Below are 17,176 nucleotides of genomic sequence, written 5' to 3'. Positions count from 1 at the left end.
TGCCATTCTCATCACCACTGCGTTTACTTCCTCCCAATTACAGATAATGAACTCGTGATTGGACCACACATGTGCAAGTACCGATCACCCTACGTAGTCATATGCTTCTTCTTTCTTTTTTTTTACTCCGACTAACTTTCTTCTCTCCAAACAAACAACATTATATTCAACAAGAAAAAGAGTTACAACCTCATTCTTACAAAAGACATATAAACAAAACTTGCCAACTCAATTACTTATATTGGCATTGCTACTACTTGGGTTTGCTAACATCACGTCACCTAGGAATGGTCTTCATGCAACACAATCCCGCTGTGCAAAACACCGTCGTTTCTTGCTTGAAACTCCTCCAAAAATTTATCTAGCAATGAATCATCGGCCGTTCCTAATTCATCCCACCTAATACTGCATTTATTACCATCCGCAACACTTGCATTGATTATTCCTATATCAATGCTTTCATATATCTCATTTTGCTCAACATTTGTTTCCCTCTCATGTTCTTCTTCTTGACCATTGATAACTATACCAGCAACATCACTAGCAACATCCATGGTGCCACTAATATCTACACTCTCCGGTACAACAACAGTCGTGTCATTGTTGTTATTATATAAGAACGAAGGACATGAGGACTCTTGAAGGATAGCAGGGTTAAAATGTCCAGAGGGAGCAAGACTTGCTTGATTTGCAACATTAATGTCACCAATGCTAGATCCACTGGGATTACTCGAGTTGATCATGTTCATCATGCAGATGGAGTGAGAGTTTGGCGGATTTAGTGATGCCCTTGCAACGTCTAGTAAAGCAGGACTCATCATACTTGCAAGAACCGCGGGGCTACTACAACCAATAATATTGTCTGGGATATTATTGTTGGCGAATGTGCTGATATTGTTTCCTTGTAAGCCTAGACCCCTTGCTATGTTGTGAATGAGCAACATTGATCTATTCACTATGGGTACGGAAGCCATCATCGTGGACACTTCTTGTGATAATGATGGATATTGGAACGGTATATAGTGAGAAATTGGTGGCATTAAACTAGGAGTAATAGGGATGGCTGGAGTATATGTAGGAGCAAACAGTGGCAGCTGATGTTGGTAGGGCGGGCGAGATGTGGAAGGTTGATTGACTAACCTACAACGCTTTGTAGTAAGTGTAGAACAAGGAGTGGATTTGTGCTTCTCACGGTGATTATGGAGGATATCAACAAGAAAGTCATAAGACTCTGTGGAGGCAATGGCTTCAGTAATATCCGTGTCTAGTATGATGCAACGGTTATGGGATTGAGCAGATGCCCATGCACGCACAGCAAGTTCTTGTACGAAGAGCTCACACATCTTCGATAAGAATGCTGGCATGTCAAAGGTCATCATCATGTTACCCTTTTGAGAAGATGCGATCTTCTTCAAGCGGGCCATAGGGATCGCATGCTCGCTAAAGTCCTTTGTTGTCTCAATCTCTTTTTGTCGATCCCTCCAAAATTCATCCATTTGTTGTTGAGCCTTTAGCGTCGGTAGCCTCAACGATCTAGGTACGTCCAAAGTTTGCTCCATTCCTTCCCTTTGTTGCTCCGAATAATAGACCTACATAGCAAGAACGCACTTTTGTTACTTCTTTATCTTACTTTTATAGTTCAAAAGTTAGCAACACGATGTTACATTGTGGTCCAAGAAAAAGAGATAGCTAGCTTAATTACAAATCAAATAGCATTGCTCAAATCACAAATTTTCACAAGTACCAGTATAGAAACTAATTAATACTAGGCACAAGAATAATAAGCTAGTAGGTGCATTACCTTACTTGAGCTGCAACTGCAGAAAATGCTACCTATTAGCACTAATTGGTTGGTAGTATGAAGATGAACACAATATGACACGAGGATGAACATACTATGCAAGGTGGGGTGGTTTATATAGGCCCAAAAGATTCTGGTTTCTATGACATCTGTGTTGTTGAGAAGGGAGACGAAAGAAAGTTGAAGAAAGAAAAAAAAGGTTTATTAGTTTCTTGTGGGTTTGGTGAAATCTTTTAGCCTAGCATGTATCTTTTCCAGTGAAACAACAAGCTTTATATATGTGGGGCTCACAAGGCTAAACCATGCATTCCACACTTCTTATGCTAAAGACAACCAAGATAAAGTAGTGTAGTTTATTTGCGTAACGTATCAATCATGTCACAAATTGACTTGCTTGTTAATTGAACCATATATTTATTTGTCCTCTCCTATACCATGCATATGCATCATGATTTCAATTTGATGTGTCATACATGCTAATCTATCTCTAAGTTAGCTAGCTAATCAACGGACGGTTAGCTCCAGATGTATGCAAGATATATCGAGGAGTTTGTTTTGCTTTAGATTCACGCATATATGTGATAGCTTGATTCCAGCCAATACATGCTATGTGGTTAAATGATGGATGGATGCATGGATTGATGACTAGATCAGTAGATAAGTACTCGATCCATTGCTAGCAAACTAAGTGTACTTTCGGCGCCTTTCCTGCTGGAGAATTTTGTATTTTAGCTTAATATCCTACATTTCTTCTATACATTGTGTAACGCAAGCAATTGTCTAATGACCTAGTTAATAATAAACCATGATGTCCTGGCCTACTTGCTTGCAGTAAGTGCATGGTTTGCATGCATACCATGCATAGATCATGTGTTGTTTGTGGTCCTAGCTACATAACTTATACTCCATGTACTTAATACTTTATTACTTTTGTATGTTATTCATCAGCTACAAGCTAACAAGCTTTGTATGTTAGTACTTTACTTTTGAATGTTAGTATAGAGTTTGTTTGCCACATTGTTCTCTCTCATGACTCGCCATCTTTTCAATTTTATATATACTTAATTACTTTTGTATGTTAGCAGTTAGCTAACAAGCGGTGCCTAAGGAAAATGGGCTAATCAAATATACCACTCCAAATTGTACATTGATATATAAACTCATGGAACTTGCTAGCTTAACAAAGAGACCATACCACATACAAATAAATAGTGAAACACAATAAAAGATAAACGAAATAGTTCAAGGCATATATAGCACTCCCTTTATTCCCCAAAAAACTTGAGTCCTAGTAATCCCAAGTATTTTAGTTGTTAAGGGGAAAAACAAAAGTGCCGCTCACTAATAGAAAAATGGCATTAGTATAAGGGGTACTGAAGGAATAAAACTTCATGATTTATAGACCGGTGGTAGGTAAGCTAGGGGCTATAAATCAAGTATTTTTCCCCACAAAAACAAAAGAAGCCAAATCTTTTTTTAACAAATTATAAATGCTAGAAATCAAGTCTTTCTGGATGGAGGAAATCACAGAAACTAGAGGGACTTACATGGGTATAGGTAGATCCTGCCTTTGGCTCGATACATGCACGATGATGTAGATGGAACTTTGTTTGCAACCCACAAATTTTCATGTTTCTAGTTTCTACTATGGTTGAACTATTACATGTGAAATTCATGTAAAATTCCTACGTCCCCGGCCTAATCTTCACCCTAATCTTATAAAAAAACATCACTTGAATTAGCAAATTAATATTAGAGACTAATTATTGGTTGCAAAAAAAACTTTGAGTTGAAAAACTCATAAGGAGAAGATAAAATTACCTTGTCATTTCGATATATGGCATTTATCATCTTTTCCCGTAGATAATTATAAAACTGGTATCAACCACGAACGGTATACCCATCAATGACGAGAGAGATCCACGGGTAGCGTAAAAGGCTAAATATACACGAAGAGATGAGTGAGGCCTAGTAGCCCTTAGAGGGTAAGTATAACAACTGAGCGCTAGGAGGTCAAGGCTAGAGAAGCTACTTAATCCATCGATTGCTCCTAGTGCATATTGTGGGTCGACTTTTATAGTGCTTTTTATGCTTTGGGACTTCATCTTTCTAGAGGGTTCGGTTTGGCACGATATGCCAGTTGTCATGTGCTCCGCCTGTTTCGTTTTCAAAGCATATTTTATTTCAATCGTTTGCGAATATAAGTATGCACATAAATTTACTATTTTTCCTATTTTCATGCATAAATCAGATAGCTTCTCTACTATAATTTAATGAGGAACGTCTTCCTTACCGATCACCTATCCATAGGTTTTATTAAGTTTTTTGAGGTAGTGAAGTGTGGATACACGATCATTTTATCTCCTATATATTTCTTTACTTGCATATATAATCATCTCAATACTTGTGTGGTTGCCAACGATGGAAATGTCCCCATTTGGGACATGTTAACAGTGAAATTTGGTAAGCCCGGAGTAGTCATCGGCCTAGAGTTAGCATCGGCTTCGAAGTCCTGAGATTAGCCGATGAGAGTTGTCAAGTCGTCAGCTGTCGGATTCTTGCTATATTCGGTTAAGGAAATTGATCTATTAGAGGAAGCTTATCTAGAAGAGACCGAGTTCAAAGAGAATGCGGCATGGCAAGTTATCTATTAATTAGGAATAGTTTGTTAGTTTCCTTTTATCTTTAGGAAAGTGTATTTAGTGTCCTATAAGGACTTTATCTTTTCCTTTTATCTTTAGGAAAGTTTCTTTCTTGTCCGACAAGGACTTGTATCAACCCATGGGTATAAATATGTACACCCGGGGTCTATGTAATTTATCCTCACGATCAATACAATTCGGCGCATTGCCACCTTTTACCTTTTCTACTTTATTTTATCGTCCGGTGGGACTTGGCACCTGACGCGGGGCTGCATCGGTGTTCGATCTCCGGCGAAGGGGTAAGTTCCGTCGGCCCAGGCAATTATATCGTTTACGTCGGCGTCGTTCAAGGCTGCATCAGTACATTCGACCTCTTGGATTGCTCTGGTTTGGATGATATATTTGACTACCTATTTATCATGTCTCTGTTAATCTAGTCTTAGCATATCAATTTAGCTCTATCGGCTGTCTCTCGCTTTAGGGTTTCTGCCGGTATCGACTAAATTGCATTGCTAGATTAGATTAGCCTAGGCATCTACCACCCTGAAAATCAGTCAACTGCTTGATTGTCTAGATATTGTGTTTCTTTTCATACTTAGTACTGCATCAGTTAAGTTTGATCTACTAAGTCGTGCTTAGAACCATAATCTCTAGCCTGCTTCTTGATTGCCAATAAGGGTTTCATCGGGGTTTCAGCCGGTGAGTTATCTGAACGTTGCATCGGCTCATAAGGATTGCATATACATATAAGTTGGATTTAGCCGATGACAACAAAGGTTTCATTGTTTAATCTAATCTTGTGGATTTCATGACATCGGACCTCCAGCCGATGGGTGCTTTAACCTTCGGATCAATACTTGTTTTACTATATCATATTGTTAGCCGATTGGTTTCTGCTGGATTATATTGCTATATTACATCATCATCAGCCGATTGCCTTTATATCATTATCTACATTTGACATATAGCCGATTGCTTAAACCCTATCCTATCGGCTGGTATCGGCATCGGCTATTATTGGCTATCGGCTGGAACTACTCCATCGGCTTGTCAGCCGATCGGCTGTTTTGATCTACTATTTGCATATCTTGTCATTTGCAGGATCAAACTGACTGGCACGCCCGCATCTCATCGTATTTGGACCTGCACTGGAGCTAAGCAGATCTCCCAGGCCGATGTGTTCGATTTTCTTGTCAACAGGACAGGCCCTACAACTACAAAGATGAGGTACATCTAGCCCTATACATCTAATTAGATGGGGAGGCGAAATCATATGGGCCTTGGATGAGTCCATGTTTTGATCTGTGAGGTCTCGGAAGTATAAAATACATGGAACAAAGTGGCCTAATAAACCAAATAGAGATATGAAGATACAAGCATAGTCCTAATCTATGTGGCTTGTTTAGTTGATATTAGTCCCATACAGGGGCGGATCCAACGTGGATGCGGGGGGACTTGAGTCCCCCTACACCCACAAGACCCATGGATACCCCCGGAGCACCCCTTTATTTTTTTCACCATGAATGATAAACTAAAGGTCTCTAGGTGGCTGAAGGTTAAAAAACTGTGTAATTAAGCCCTTTCAAAAGCACCCTACATGTCTGTCAGTTGGTGTTAGTTAAAAAAATTAAAAATACCTGTGAGGCCCACATGCTTATTTCAATGACACAGTAAACAGTGCATGGGCTAACTCGGTGACCTACGATGAAAATTAAGGCCCAATATCATCCAAAAGTGCAAGGACGCCGGCCGGCGTAGAAATAAATTAGCATTTTGATTAATACATTTGTTGTGTATATATATCGGTGGCTACTAGTACTACTTAGTAGTAATAATAGATTAGTATTTGTATATGTGTCGTGGATGGATGGATGGATGGATGAATGAATTTGGACGAGTTGTACTTGTACAGACTAGAGATAATGAAGCAAGCATATGTATGGCCCTGGTTAATAGTCGAGGATAGAGTGGTCGTCGGCGGTGGCGGCGTTGAGTAGGTCCGGGGCGTACCATCCGAGCTCCTGGGCGACGGCGGCGATCCTCTGGCTCTGCCCTCTTGAATCGCCGACGGCAGTGGTGAAGGGGTAGACGAAGATGACCTTGGTGGCGACGCATCGGTACGCGGCCACCACCTCCTGGGACTGGGACTGGGATTCCTTGAGGAGGAACTCCATCACGTCGCGGCCTGCGCCGCCGTCGACCTCCGCCCGGATGTAGTGCCCGTACGCCGTCTCCTCGTCGGCTTTGATCACCGCATTCCTCTGCGTCTTGAGGATAGCCTCGCGCAGCGACTGTCATTCATTCACATCGAATTACTAATTCAGAAACAAATACTGCTATATTAAATGAATAACAAATGCGTGCGTGCGTACACTTACAGCGGCGGCCTTGTCCGTTGGTGTATTAGCGGGGACGATGAGCGGGGAGGCCAAGGAGCAAGATGCGCCCACCGTGGGGTTTGTGGACACGCATCCGGGGTTCGTCGACGGGCACGCCCTAATCCTCCTGCATCCATAATATATATAATCTCTTTCTTAATTTTAAGATCGATCCATCCAGATCTGTGGCGGCCGGTTTCGTTAATTACCCTTTGGCGTCGAGGCCAAACTGCTGCTGCGATTGGGATTGGGAGTAAGGGGTGGACGGCGGCTGCGGCTTCTTCACGTTGGTGCCAGCGAAAGGGTAGGCTTGCCCACACGGGGTCTGGATGAGACCGCTCGTCGCAGCCGCCGCCGCCTCTGCGGAGAAGAATACTAAGAGCAGCCTCCGCCTGCTGCTGCGAACTACTCGTGCAGTACTAGTGTGTGGCGCCGGCGCCGGAGGAGGATTACGACTTCTACTCTTGCAACAGGCAGCAGCAGAGGCTGTGGATGATGATAATGATGACGTCATTACAAACGTACGATTCTGCTATCGATCACTCTGGGCTAGCGTGGTTAATTAATTGGTTTGTCGTCCCTCCATCGATCACCTACACCCCACACATCTCCATCTGCTCTTCTTATCTACCCATCCAGAATGTACTTGCACTTTCTCCATTTTAAATTAACTATCGTTTTAGCTTTATCATAACTTAAACATATCTTTGACCATTATATATATACTTTAACACCATGTGAATTATATAAAAATATTTCTTATGATGAATCTAAAAATATTTGTCAGGGTTATGGGTAAGGTATACCCTCTACCCTTCGATATACGTCACACATCGATATGGTATACATACGCGTATACAGACATTTTCGGTATACGTTAAGGAAATTTATCATGGAGTTCACAGATGGAAGGAGTACTACTCGGACAGAACTGGGTCGTCATTGTATCGTGCCGAGTCTGATGTCTCCGAGTCCTACTTGGAGACCAGTTGATCTGCGATATAAAAGGGACCCCCGGGAGGACCTAAGTGATCGAATCTCATAGTCAGCACATCCACCACAGTCTACGGAGTTGAAGCCTACAGGAGCCAAGTCGCCGGGTGATCTAGTCAAATCAACTCGACTACGATCTCGTCGGTATCATCGAGTTCTGCTTTTCCTTTTGTAATCTGTGATTTCCATCATATAATCCCATATCAACTAGATTAGGGCTATTACCTATGAAGGGGCCTGAACTAGTATAATCTTTGTTTTCTGTCTGCTTGATGTCGTATTACGTAGATCCTCGTACCAGCGTACCCCAATACCCTCTATATCCGGTCTACGGGTATCCCCTGTCGACAGTGGCGCGCCAGGTAGGGGGACTTGGTGCTCAAAGTTCTACTACTATGACATCCAGCTTCGTCGACAACAGCATCAACACCAACCTCAACCAAGGAGTTCCTCCTTCAACAATGCTGGTTTGGACTCAAGTCGGCGAAATCGTCTTCCCGGTTTACACCACGGTGCCGATCTCGGCTGGTCCATCAATGACCGGAAGCGAGAACACAGTGGCTACAACCCAGGATGACTCCATGTCGAAGGATCCTCCCGCCGAAGCGAAGAACGGAACGTGGACGACATCCGAGCCCGAGAAGGATCCTAGTACGTCCAAACCTTGTATTTCCGACAAGAATCACGAGCCGACGAGGATGACTTCCGAGGTGACAAGGTCCTGGTGTCCTATCCACAAAACCAGAAAACACACCTTGCAAGTCTGTTGGGTTTTTCTCAACGTACACGCTGAAATTCGTGCCTGCAAAGAGCGTGGAATTCAGCATACTTCTCCAACTCGTAATGTCTATTGTCCTATTCACAAGACAAAGAATCACGACCTCTCAGGCTGCAAGGTCTTTCTCAGCGCCATGAAGACGTCACCTCCTAAGATCCAGCAGTCACACATCCCCCTCAGGGATGAGGACAAGGAACAAGGAGCGACGGTGATTTCAGATCGATTCGTTGGGGTAGTCGATATCGATCCCCAAGAACCATCAGTCTTGCATCTGCTCGAAGACTATGGCTCATCGTCAACAAGTACGCCGCGCGAGGTATTGGCTATCGACGAGACCGGCACATCAGCGCGCACTAATGCGGAAGCGGAGAATCAAGTGACTACATCGGCCCAGCACATCAGGACCGTCAACGCAATACTGAGGGAAACCCCTTACGATCCTGTTCTGAACGACGATCTCGCACGATGGACAGAACGGTTACGGGAATCAGTGACCAACCTCAGCAACGCGTTCGAGGAGGCCGCTGCTGCAGCGCACCCGGAACAGCCACCAACTGGCGATGCTAATGGTGAAAACCCTGAACAGCGGGAATCGCCTCATCAAGCCACCCGTCCACCTCGCGGCACCGGCGATCTCCGCGATCACCTGAATGGCCGCCGAGAGGCGCGACGCGCACGAGACAACGAGAACCATTTCCGACATCGCGTCTCTTCACGGTGTCACGATAACGAAGAATGAGGAGGCCGTTTGAGCGAAGACCGAGACCGTGATAACCGCCACAACCGCCACGATCACGACGATCGCGAACGGCGGGTGCTGGGCGATACTGGTCGAGGACGCCGCCATAACGACAACGACAATGGAGATCGGCGCCGAGACAACAACGGGAGACGACGACAGGATTCTCGAGAACCTGACCGACGTCCTCGTAATCGTACACCGGAACCAAGTGACCCATTGTCATCGTCGTCATCTTCCTTATCCTCATCATCAGATAGGCATCCACGAAGGACGTACGACCGCCGACAACCCATCACCCCAGCGCTGGGTGAAGAGCTTTCAGTCGTTCACTGCGTGATGTCCAATGGCCTGAGAGATTCTGACCAGGAGCAATAGAGAAGTACGATGGGAGTACCGACCCAGAAGAATTCCTTCAGGTTTACTCCACGGTACTCTACGCTGCCGGAGCGGACGACAACGCGTTGGCGAATTACTTGCCAACCGCATTGAAAGGCTCCGCGCGTTCATGGCTGATGCATCTTCCCCCCTACTCGATTTCTTCGTGGGCAGACCTGTGGCAACAGTTCGTCGCCAACTTCCAAGGAACTTACAAGCGCCACGCGATCGAAGACGACCTACATGCGTTGACACAGAACCCGGGTGAATCCTTGAGGAATTATGTTCGGCGCTTTAATGAGTGCAGAAATACGATCCCCAAAATCACCGACGCTTCTGTAATCCGCGCTTTCAAGTCCGGTGTCAGAGATCGCTATACTACCTAGGAGTTGGCAACAAGGCGCATCACGACTACTCGGAGATTATTCGAAATTGTCGATCGTTGCGCTCATGCGGACGACGCACTGAGACGCAAGAACGACAAACCGAAGACCGGAGGAGAGAAGAAACCAGCCAAGGACGCACCCGAGTCAAGCAAGAAGAAAAATCGCAAGAGTGGGAAAAGGAAAGCTCAAGCTGAAGTTCTCGCAACAGAATACGTGGACCTTACCAAGCGCCCAGACCCACAAGGCAGCGACGCGAAGAAAACATGGTGCCCTATACACAAGTCAGAGAGACACTCTCTAGAAGATTGCCTCGTCTTCAAAAAGTCGCTCGCAAAATACATGGCATTGGAAAAAGGCAAGTGAGTACGCGTGGTCGAGAAGGACGCTGAGGCGGCTACTCAGGAATCGGGCTCAGCATACCCAGACTCTGATCTCCATGTCTCGCACATCTTCGGAGGTTCCACGGCATACTCCTCAAAGCGAGAATACAAGAAAGTGGAACGTGAAGTCTGTTCGACGTGGCAGGGAGCTGCGCCCAAGATGAAGTGGTCTGAGCAGAAGATAGAATTCTCAGAAGAGGACCATCCCAAGATTGCTGTCATCCCAGGGCGATATCTGATCGTGGTCGAACCCACTATTCGGAATATCAAGGTCGCGCGAGTTCTGATCGACGATGGCAGCTCAATCAACCTTCTCTTCGCCAGCACCTTGGACGCGATGGGGATCCCACAAAGCGAGTTGACACCCACCGATCAACCCTTCCATGGAATCACTCCTCAGCCATCGTCCAAACCATTGGGCAAAATTACGTTGCCTGTGACTTTCGGCCAAGCAAATAACTTCCGAACGGAGCAGATCACCTTTGATGTCGCTGAAGTCGATACAACATACAATGCTATCATTGGGAGAACTGCACTCACGAAGTTCGTGGCCGCATCTCACTACGCGTATCAAGTGCTCAAGATGCCGGGACCGAAGGGAACAATCACTATTCAAGGGAATGCTAAGCTGGCAGTGTAATGCGACAAGCGAAGCCTCGACATGGTCGAGCACACGCCCAGCCCACCCGCCACAGCTGAACCACCCAAGAAAGTGAGCAAAACAAACAAGACGCCGAAACTGGACGGTGCAATCAAGATCGTTCCACTCTCCAATGCCAACCCCGACAAGACAGTCAAGATCGGGGCATCACTAGGTGAGAAATAGGAACTCGCGCTCATCATTTTCCTCCGCGACAATGCTGACGTGTTCGCTTGGCGGCCGTCCGACATGCCGGGGGTACCCAGGGAGGTGATTGAGCACAAAATCATGGTGCGACCCAATGCCAAGCCAGTAAAGCAAAAACTGCGGAGATTTGCACCAGATCGAAAACAAGCTATACGAGAAGAGCTCGACAAGCTTCTCAAAGCTGGTTTCATGAGAGAGGTACTCCATCCAGAGTGGCTAGCCAACCCAGCCATGGTGCGGAAGGCCAACGGGAAATGGAGAATGTGTGTCGATTTCACCGACCTCAACAAGGCGTGTCCCAAGGATCACTTCCCTCTTCCTCGAATAGACCAACTGGTGGACTCAACAGCCGGTTGTGAGTTGTTGAGCTTTCTCGACGCTTACTCCGGCTACCACCAAGTCAGCATGGCGAAAGAGGACGAGAAGAAGACAGCATTCATCACGCCATTCGGGGTATTCTGCTACGTTAAGATGCCGTTCGGACTAATAACCGCAGGAAACACTTTCCAGCGCACGGTCCAAGGCGCACTTAGCGGCCAACTCGGAAACAATGTTGAGGCCTACGTCGACGACATTGTTGTTAAGACCAAGACAAGCGACTCATTGATTGATGATCTGCGGGAAACGTTCGACAACCTCCGATGATATCGCCTCATGCTCAATCCAGAGAAGTGCACGTTCGGAGTACCAGCGGGAAAGCTGCTCGGTTTCCTCGTCTCTGGCAGAGGAATAGAAGCAAATCCCGAGAAGATCAAGGCAATCGAAAACATGAAGTCGCCTACAAGACTCAAGGAAATACAGAAGCTAACCGGATACATGGCGGCACTAAGCAGGTTCGTCACTAGGATGGGAGAGCGAGGACAACCCTTCTTTACTCTGCTGAAGAAGCAAGACAAATTTGTATGGACACAGGAAGCCGAAGAGGCATTCATTGCACTCAAGCTCTACCTATCAAATCCACCTGTACTTGTTGCCCCCCAACCTAATGAAGAATTATTTCTCTATATTGCCGCCACGCCATATTTCGTTAGCACTGTCATTGTTGTCGAGAGAGAGAAAGTGCAACGACCAGTCTACTACGTCAGTGAAGCTCTCCACGACACAAAGACAAGATATCCACAGATCCAAAAACTGCTCTACGCGGTAATCATGACATCAAGAAAGCTATGCCACTACTTCCAAGCCCACAGGGTCACAGTTGTATCCTCCTTCCCTCTCGGTGAAGTAGTGAGAAACAAAGACGTTGTCGGCCGCATTGCGAAATAGGTAGTCGAGCTAAGCCAATTTGATGTCCGCTTTGTGCCACGAACAACCATCAAGTCCCAGGTACTTGCCGACTTCGTAGCCGATTGGACTAAGCCTGATAACAGGTCAGACAACCAAATCGACAACGAAATGTGGACAATGGCGTTCGACGGCGCACTCAACAGCCAAGGAGCAGGGGCATGATTCATCTTGACATCACCTTCGGGAGATCAGTTCAAGCATGCAATTCACCTCAACTTCAGGGCGACCAACAACACAGCCGAGTACGAAGGACTACTCGCCGGGATAAGAGCAGCAGCTGCACTCGGAGTTAGGCGACTAATCATGAAAGGGGATTCCGAACTAGTCGCGAACCAAATGCATAAAGATTACAAATGCTCTAGCCCCGAGTTATCTAAGTATCTCGCAGAAGTCAGGAAGCTGGAAAAAAGGTTCGATGGGATCGAGGTCCGACATGTATACCGCAAGGACAACATCGAACTGGATGATCTAGCACGGCGTGCGTCCAGATGAGAGCCACTCGAACCTAGCACCTTTCTGGACGTCTTGACAAGGCCATCAGTGAAAGACGCAAGCGGCGAAGATAGCCCGGTCTCCCTCAACAACAGCTCAGGGGCTACAGAGGTAGAGCGCGCCGTTGCCGACATCGAGACCACAGACGACTGGCACACCCCACTCATCAAATTCATAGGCAGCAAAGAGTTGCCCGAGGACGACGCAGAAGCTGAGAAAATATCCCGTAAAGCAAAAGTCTACTGTATGATAGGCAACGATCTATACAAGAAGGCGCCAAACGGGGTACTCCTAAAATGCGTCGCGTCCGACGACGGCAGACATCTCCTCTTGACATACATGAAGGGATCTGTGGGTCACATGCCGCCGGTCGGACATTAGTCGGAAAAACTTTTCGACAAGGGTTCTTCTGGCCAACCGCCCTCAAAGACGCCTGCGACATGGTTCAGCGGTGTGAAGCCTGTCAATTCCATAGTAAACACACAAGGCTACCAGCGCAAGCACTCTAGACCATCCCTCTCACTTGGCCGTTCTCGTGCTGGGGGCTAGATATACTCGGCCCATTCCCACGAGGACAGGGCGGCTACAAGTTCCTATTCGTGGCGATTGATAAATTCACTAAGTGGATTGAAGCGACACCCACGGGGGAAATCAAGGCCGACAACGCCATCAAATTCATCAAAGGGATATTCTGCAGATTCGGATTGCCCCACCGTATCATAACGGACAACGGCTCCCAGTTCATCAGTGCCGATTTCCAGGACTACTGCATCAGGCTGGGAGTCATGATCTGCTTCACCTCGGTTTCTCACCCTCAGAGCAATGGACAAGTCGAGAGGGCAAACGGCATAGTACTACAAGGAATCAAGACCCGCGTCTACGATAGGCTCATGTCACATGAGAAGAAGTGGGTCGAAGAACTTCCATCAGTACTATGGGCCGTGCGTACCACACCGACAACGTCTAACAAGGAGACACCCTTCTTCCTCGTGTACGGCTCAGAGGCTATGCTCCCCACCGAGCTATGATACCAAAGTACAAGAGCACATAAGTACTCCGATGAGAATCAAGAGGAGCAGCGAAATGACGATGTGAATCTACTCGAAGAACATCGCGAACGAGTTGTTGTTCGAGCAGCCAGCTACCAACAGGCCCTTCGCCGCTACCACGAGAAACGCATCCGAGCACGCACACTTTTGATCGGCGACTACGTCCTCCGACGGGTTCAAAGTCAAGCAGGGCGAAACAAGCTCTCACCCAAATGGGAAGGACCGTACACGATCACACAAGTTCTGCAGCCAGGCGCATTCAAAATTGCAGACGGCGATGGTCGCGAGTTGGCAAATTCCTGGAACATTAATCAATTACGTAAATTCTATGCATAAATCAATAGTATCCATACTTGTAAGACATCTTACAGCTTCAATAAAGCCTATTTTCAGGTACAGACTACAATCAAAGTGTTCCTTCCCGATGATCCCTTACCCAGATGACACCTAGCGTTGAAACCTATCCTCATGTCCCTTTATGCCGTCTTGACAAGGCCTCCGAGGAACCTAAGGGAACTTCGGCTAGGGACGCCCAGAGCCGATAAGGCCTTGTCGGATCCTGTAGAGACGAAAGACCATGTAAGATCTGGTCGTGTAAGAGTTCTCGCCGTGCGTATTAACCAAGCCGTGTAATCGGAAATTAATTTTCCAACTTCACGACTGGGGGCTAGGATCAGTGCTTGTTCAACCGAGGCAGGTCAAAGGTCTAAGAGCCTTATCTTCCGAGATGAATTCTCCGATGATAAGGCTGGGGGCTAGGGAGAGTGTATAACTCAAACGACTGATCGAAGTCGCGAAGTGAGAAGACACTCATACACGCTACATCCAGAGTAAGAAAGCTTAGTTAGATAGATTTCTTTTCTATTTCACAAGTACTTATTACAATTCCACAAAAATCCAAAATTATATTACACTTTTTCCTAAGACATTTGTCACAGGACACGGAGACTACCAGGAAGGCCAACACCAGTCCATGGACTGGAAGATCTTCTCCGCCAGCGGCGCCATCGACCTCGCCAGGTCATCTATCTCTGTAGAAGTTCTTCAAGAACGAGAATACCCTTCGTGGAGGAACTCGAGGTACAGCTGCGGGCGATGATGTCGTATGCAAGCCAACACATGCCCCCCGGCATATCGGCTCGATCGACAACACTCCTGCTTCAGGGCCTCGTCGATACGCTAGTCGATGCCTTCGAGCTGGGCGCAGGCCCCATTCAGCCATGAGATGTATCCAGCTGCCGATTCCTCGGGATCCCCACGGGGTACTCGGAGCTTTCTACAGACTCTTGACATGGAGGTGCAGCAACTCTTCAGATACGAGTTGAACCACACCTCGCGACCCCGGAGTGTCTCCACGGCCTGGTCCTTCTTTACTTCCAGCATAGTCCTCTCGAGTTCCGTGACCTCAAACTTCGTCCTCTAATACTGGATGCGACGATCCTGGTTAGCAAGCACACTCTCGAGGTCTACTCAGCATGGAAACGACTAAGTCAAACTGCTCTTCTCTCCCGAGAATACAACAGATCAAGTCGATCCAGACGGAAGAGTAAAGCAGATGAAAACAAAGACAACCAACCAAGTCGTCGCCATACCCGTTTCCACAGGCGAATTTTTAGCTACGTCGCCATCCGGCACATGTGGCTCGAACGCAAGTATCAGAACGATCACTGGCAGCTCAGGCTGCCTGCGCTGCTGGACATCCTCGACATCAACATCTCTACAGACGACAACAAAGTACTTAAGATCAAAATGCTGAAGAAAGCCAAGGTGATGACTGCACACACAAAGGCAGTTGGAACCAATGAGAGTTTTACAAAGCATGACTAAAGAGTACAAAAGAGCCAAAATCCTACTCTTCAAAAAGCGGGAGGACAGACTCCCCCAGATCGCCGACTTCTTCCATCACATCCTTGCGCGTGTCGCTAGCCGCCCCCTGATCCAAGATCTTCCGCAGATCGAGTTCAGGGTGCGCCAGCCTCACACACGCAAGGACATGGCACGCCCCGGTATAGATCTCGTTGGACGTCTCCTCTCCGATCCTGGCCGCGTGCTTGGAGGGGATCGCCTCCATCGCCGTCGCCAGCTCCGCAAGTGAAGTCGTCAGCGAGAACTCATCGAGATTCGCCGGGATGGTGGACTTGATACCGCACTCCCCGGCGAGCTGGTGCAGACCAGTATAGGTCACCCGCAACGAGCCACGGATTTCCGACAAGTTGTTCTCGAGCTCCGACATGCGGTGCTCGAGCCCCTGCCGTTGTCGCTCGTTGCCGGCCACCAGTTCCCTCATCTTCTGGAGGTCCTCGCGAACCTCCGCCAGATCACGCGCTAGCCGGTCGGTGCGCTCATTCGCCGACGACGCCGCCGCCGCCCTCGCCTCCGCGATCTCGCGGCTAACACCGCGAGCACCAGCCTCGAGGAGGTTCCCCATCTCGACCTGGAGCTCCTCCCATGTGAGGACGGCAGTCGGCGGACCCCGACCAACCGCGAGATCGCTGGCTAGGCCACTCGGCGTCACCTCGCGGCTCCTGGGTACGACCACGACATCTGTCGAGGCCACAGCAGGGGACGTGCTGGAAGTCCCTCCGGACCCATCTTGCGCCGCTTTCGCCCGCGCCGCCCTGTGAAAGGCTACAATTGAGTCATGCTGCAAGAGCTCGATGAAGTGATAAAACCTCAAAGTTCACCCACTTACTTCTCACCAAGCGTAACAAGCCGCTGCCGTCGTGGAGGCGGGGGGACGCATCCGAGGCCTGGAGTATAACGGGCATGATATGAGGAGGAAGTTTCCCGACTACGCGATGAAGGACAAGGAGAACTTACCGTGGGGGTGGGTGTCTTCCGACGATGTCCGATCACAGAGGAGAATTTCCTCCCCTTTTTCAGAACGTTGCCGCCACTCGTTGTGGCAGCAGCGTCAGACGCCTCCTTGGCGACTTTCTCTTTCAGCGACGCCGCCACCTGATGGTCCACGAGCGGCCCGATGATATCAGTCAGAGGGAGAGCCTACGCTTCATAAAGTCACAATG

At 47.5% G+C, this 17,176-nt stretch overlaps 2 protein-coding genes across 3 annotated transcripts; both read right to left on the bottom strand.

Annotated features, from left to right (window-relative positions):
• Positions 1-247: 247 nt before the first annotated feature.
• Positions 248-1,602, bottom strand: LOC127760296 (uncharacterized). The gene has a single exon (XM_052284537.1). It carries the CDS (start codon positions 1,557-1,559, stop codon positions 282-284), a length of 1,278 nt encoding a protein of 425 aa, XP_052140497.1. The 5' UTR covers positions 1,560-1,602; the 3' UTR covers positions 248-281.
• Positions 1,603-6,198: 4,596 nt separating this feature from the next.
• Positions 6,199-7,372, bottom strand: LOC127769445 (thylakoid lumenal 17.9 kDa protein, chloroplastic). 2 transcript variants are annotated; one of them, XM_052295032.1, is made up of 3 exons: positions 7,031-7,372; positions 6,816-6,948; positions 6,199-6,734 (listed from the first exon to the last, which is right to left on the bottom strand). In XM_052295032.1, exons 1-3 carry the CDS (start codon positions 7,333-7,335, stop codon positions 6,393-6,395), a joined length of 780 nt encoding a protein of 259 aa, XP_052150992.1. In that variant the 5' UTR covers positions 7,336-7,372; the 3' UTR covers positions 6,199-6,392. The 2 variants fall into 2 exon arrangements, with proteins under 2 accessions (XP_052150992.1, XP_052151000.1); XM_052295040.1 differs by having other exon boundaries at positions 6,822-6,948; positions 7,031-7,371.
• Positions 7,373-17,176: the final 9,804 nt, after the last annotated feature.

Source organism: Oryza glaberrima, chromosome 1 (assembly GCF_000147395.1).
Source record: "Oryza glaberrima chromosome 1, OglaRS2, whole genome shotgun sequence".
Taxonomy (NCBI): domain Eukaryota; kingdom Viridiplantae; phylum Streptophyta; class Magnoliopsida; order Poales; family Poaceae; genus Oryza; species Oryza glaberrima.
Note: the sequence above shows the minus strand (reverse complement) of the source record. Positions and strands in the feature narration are given on the sequence as shown.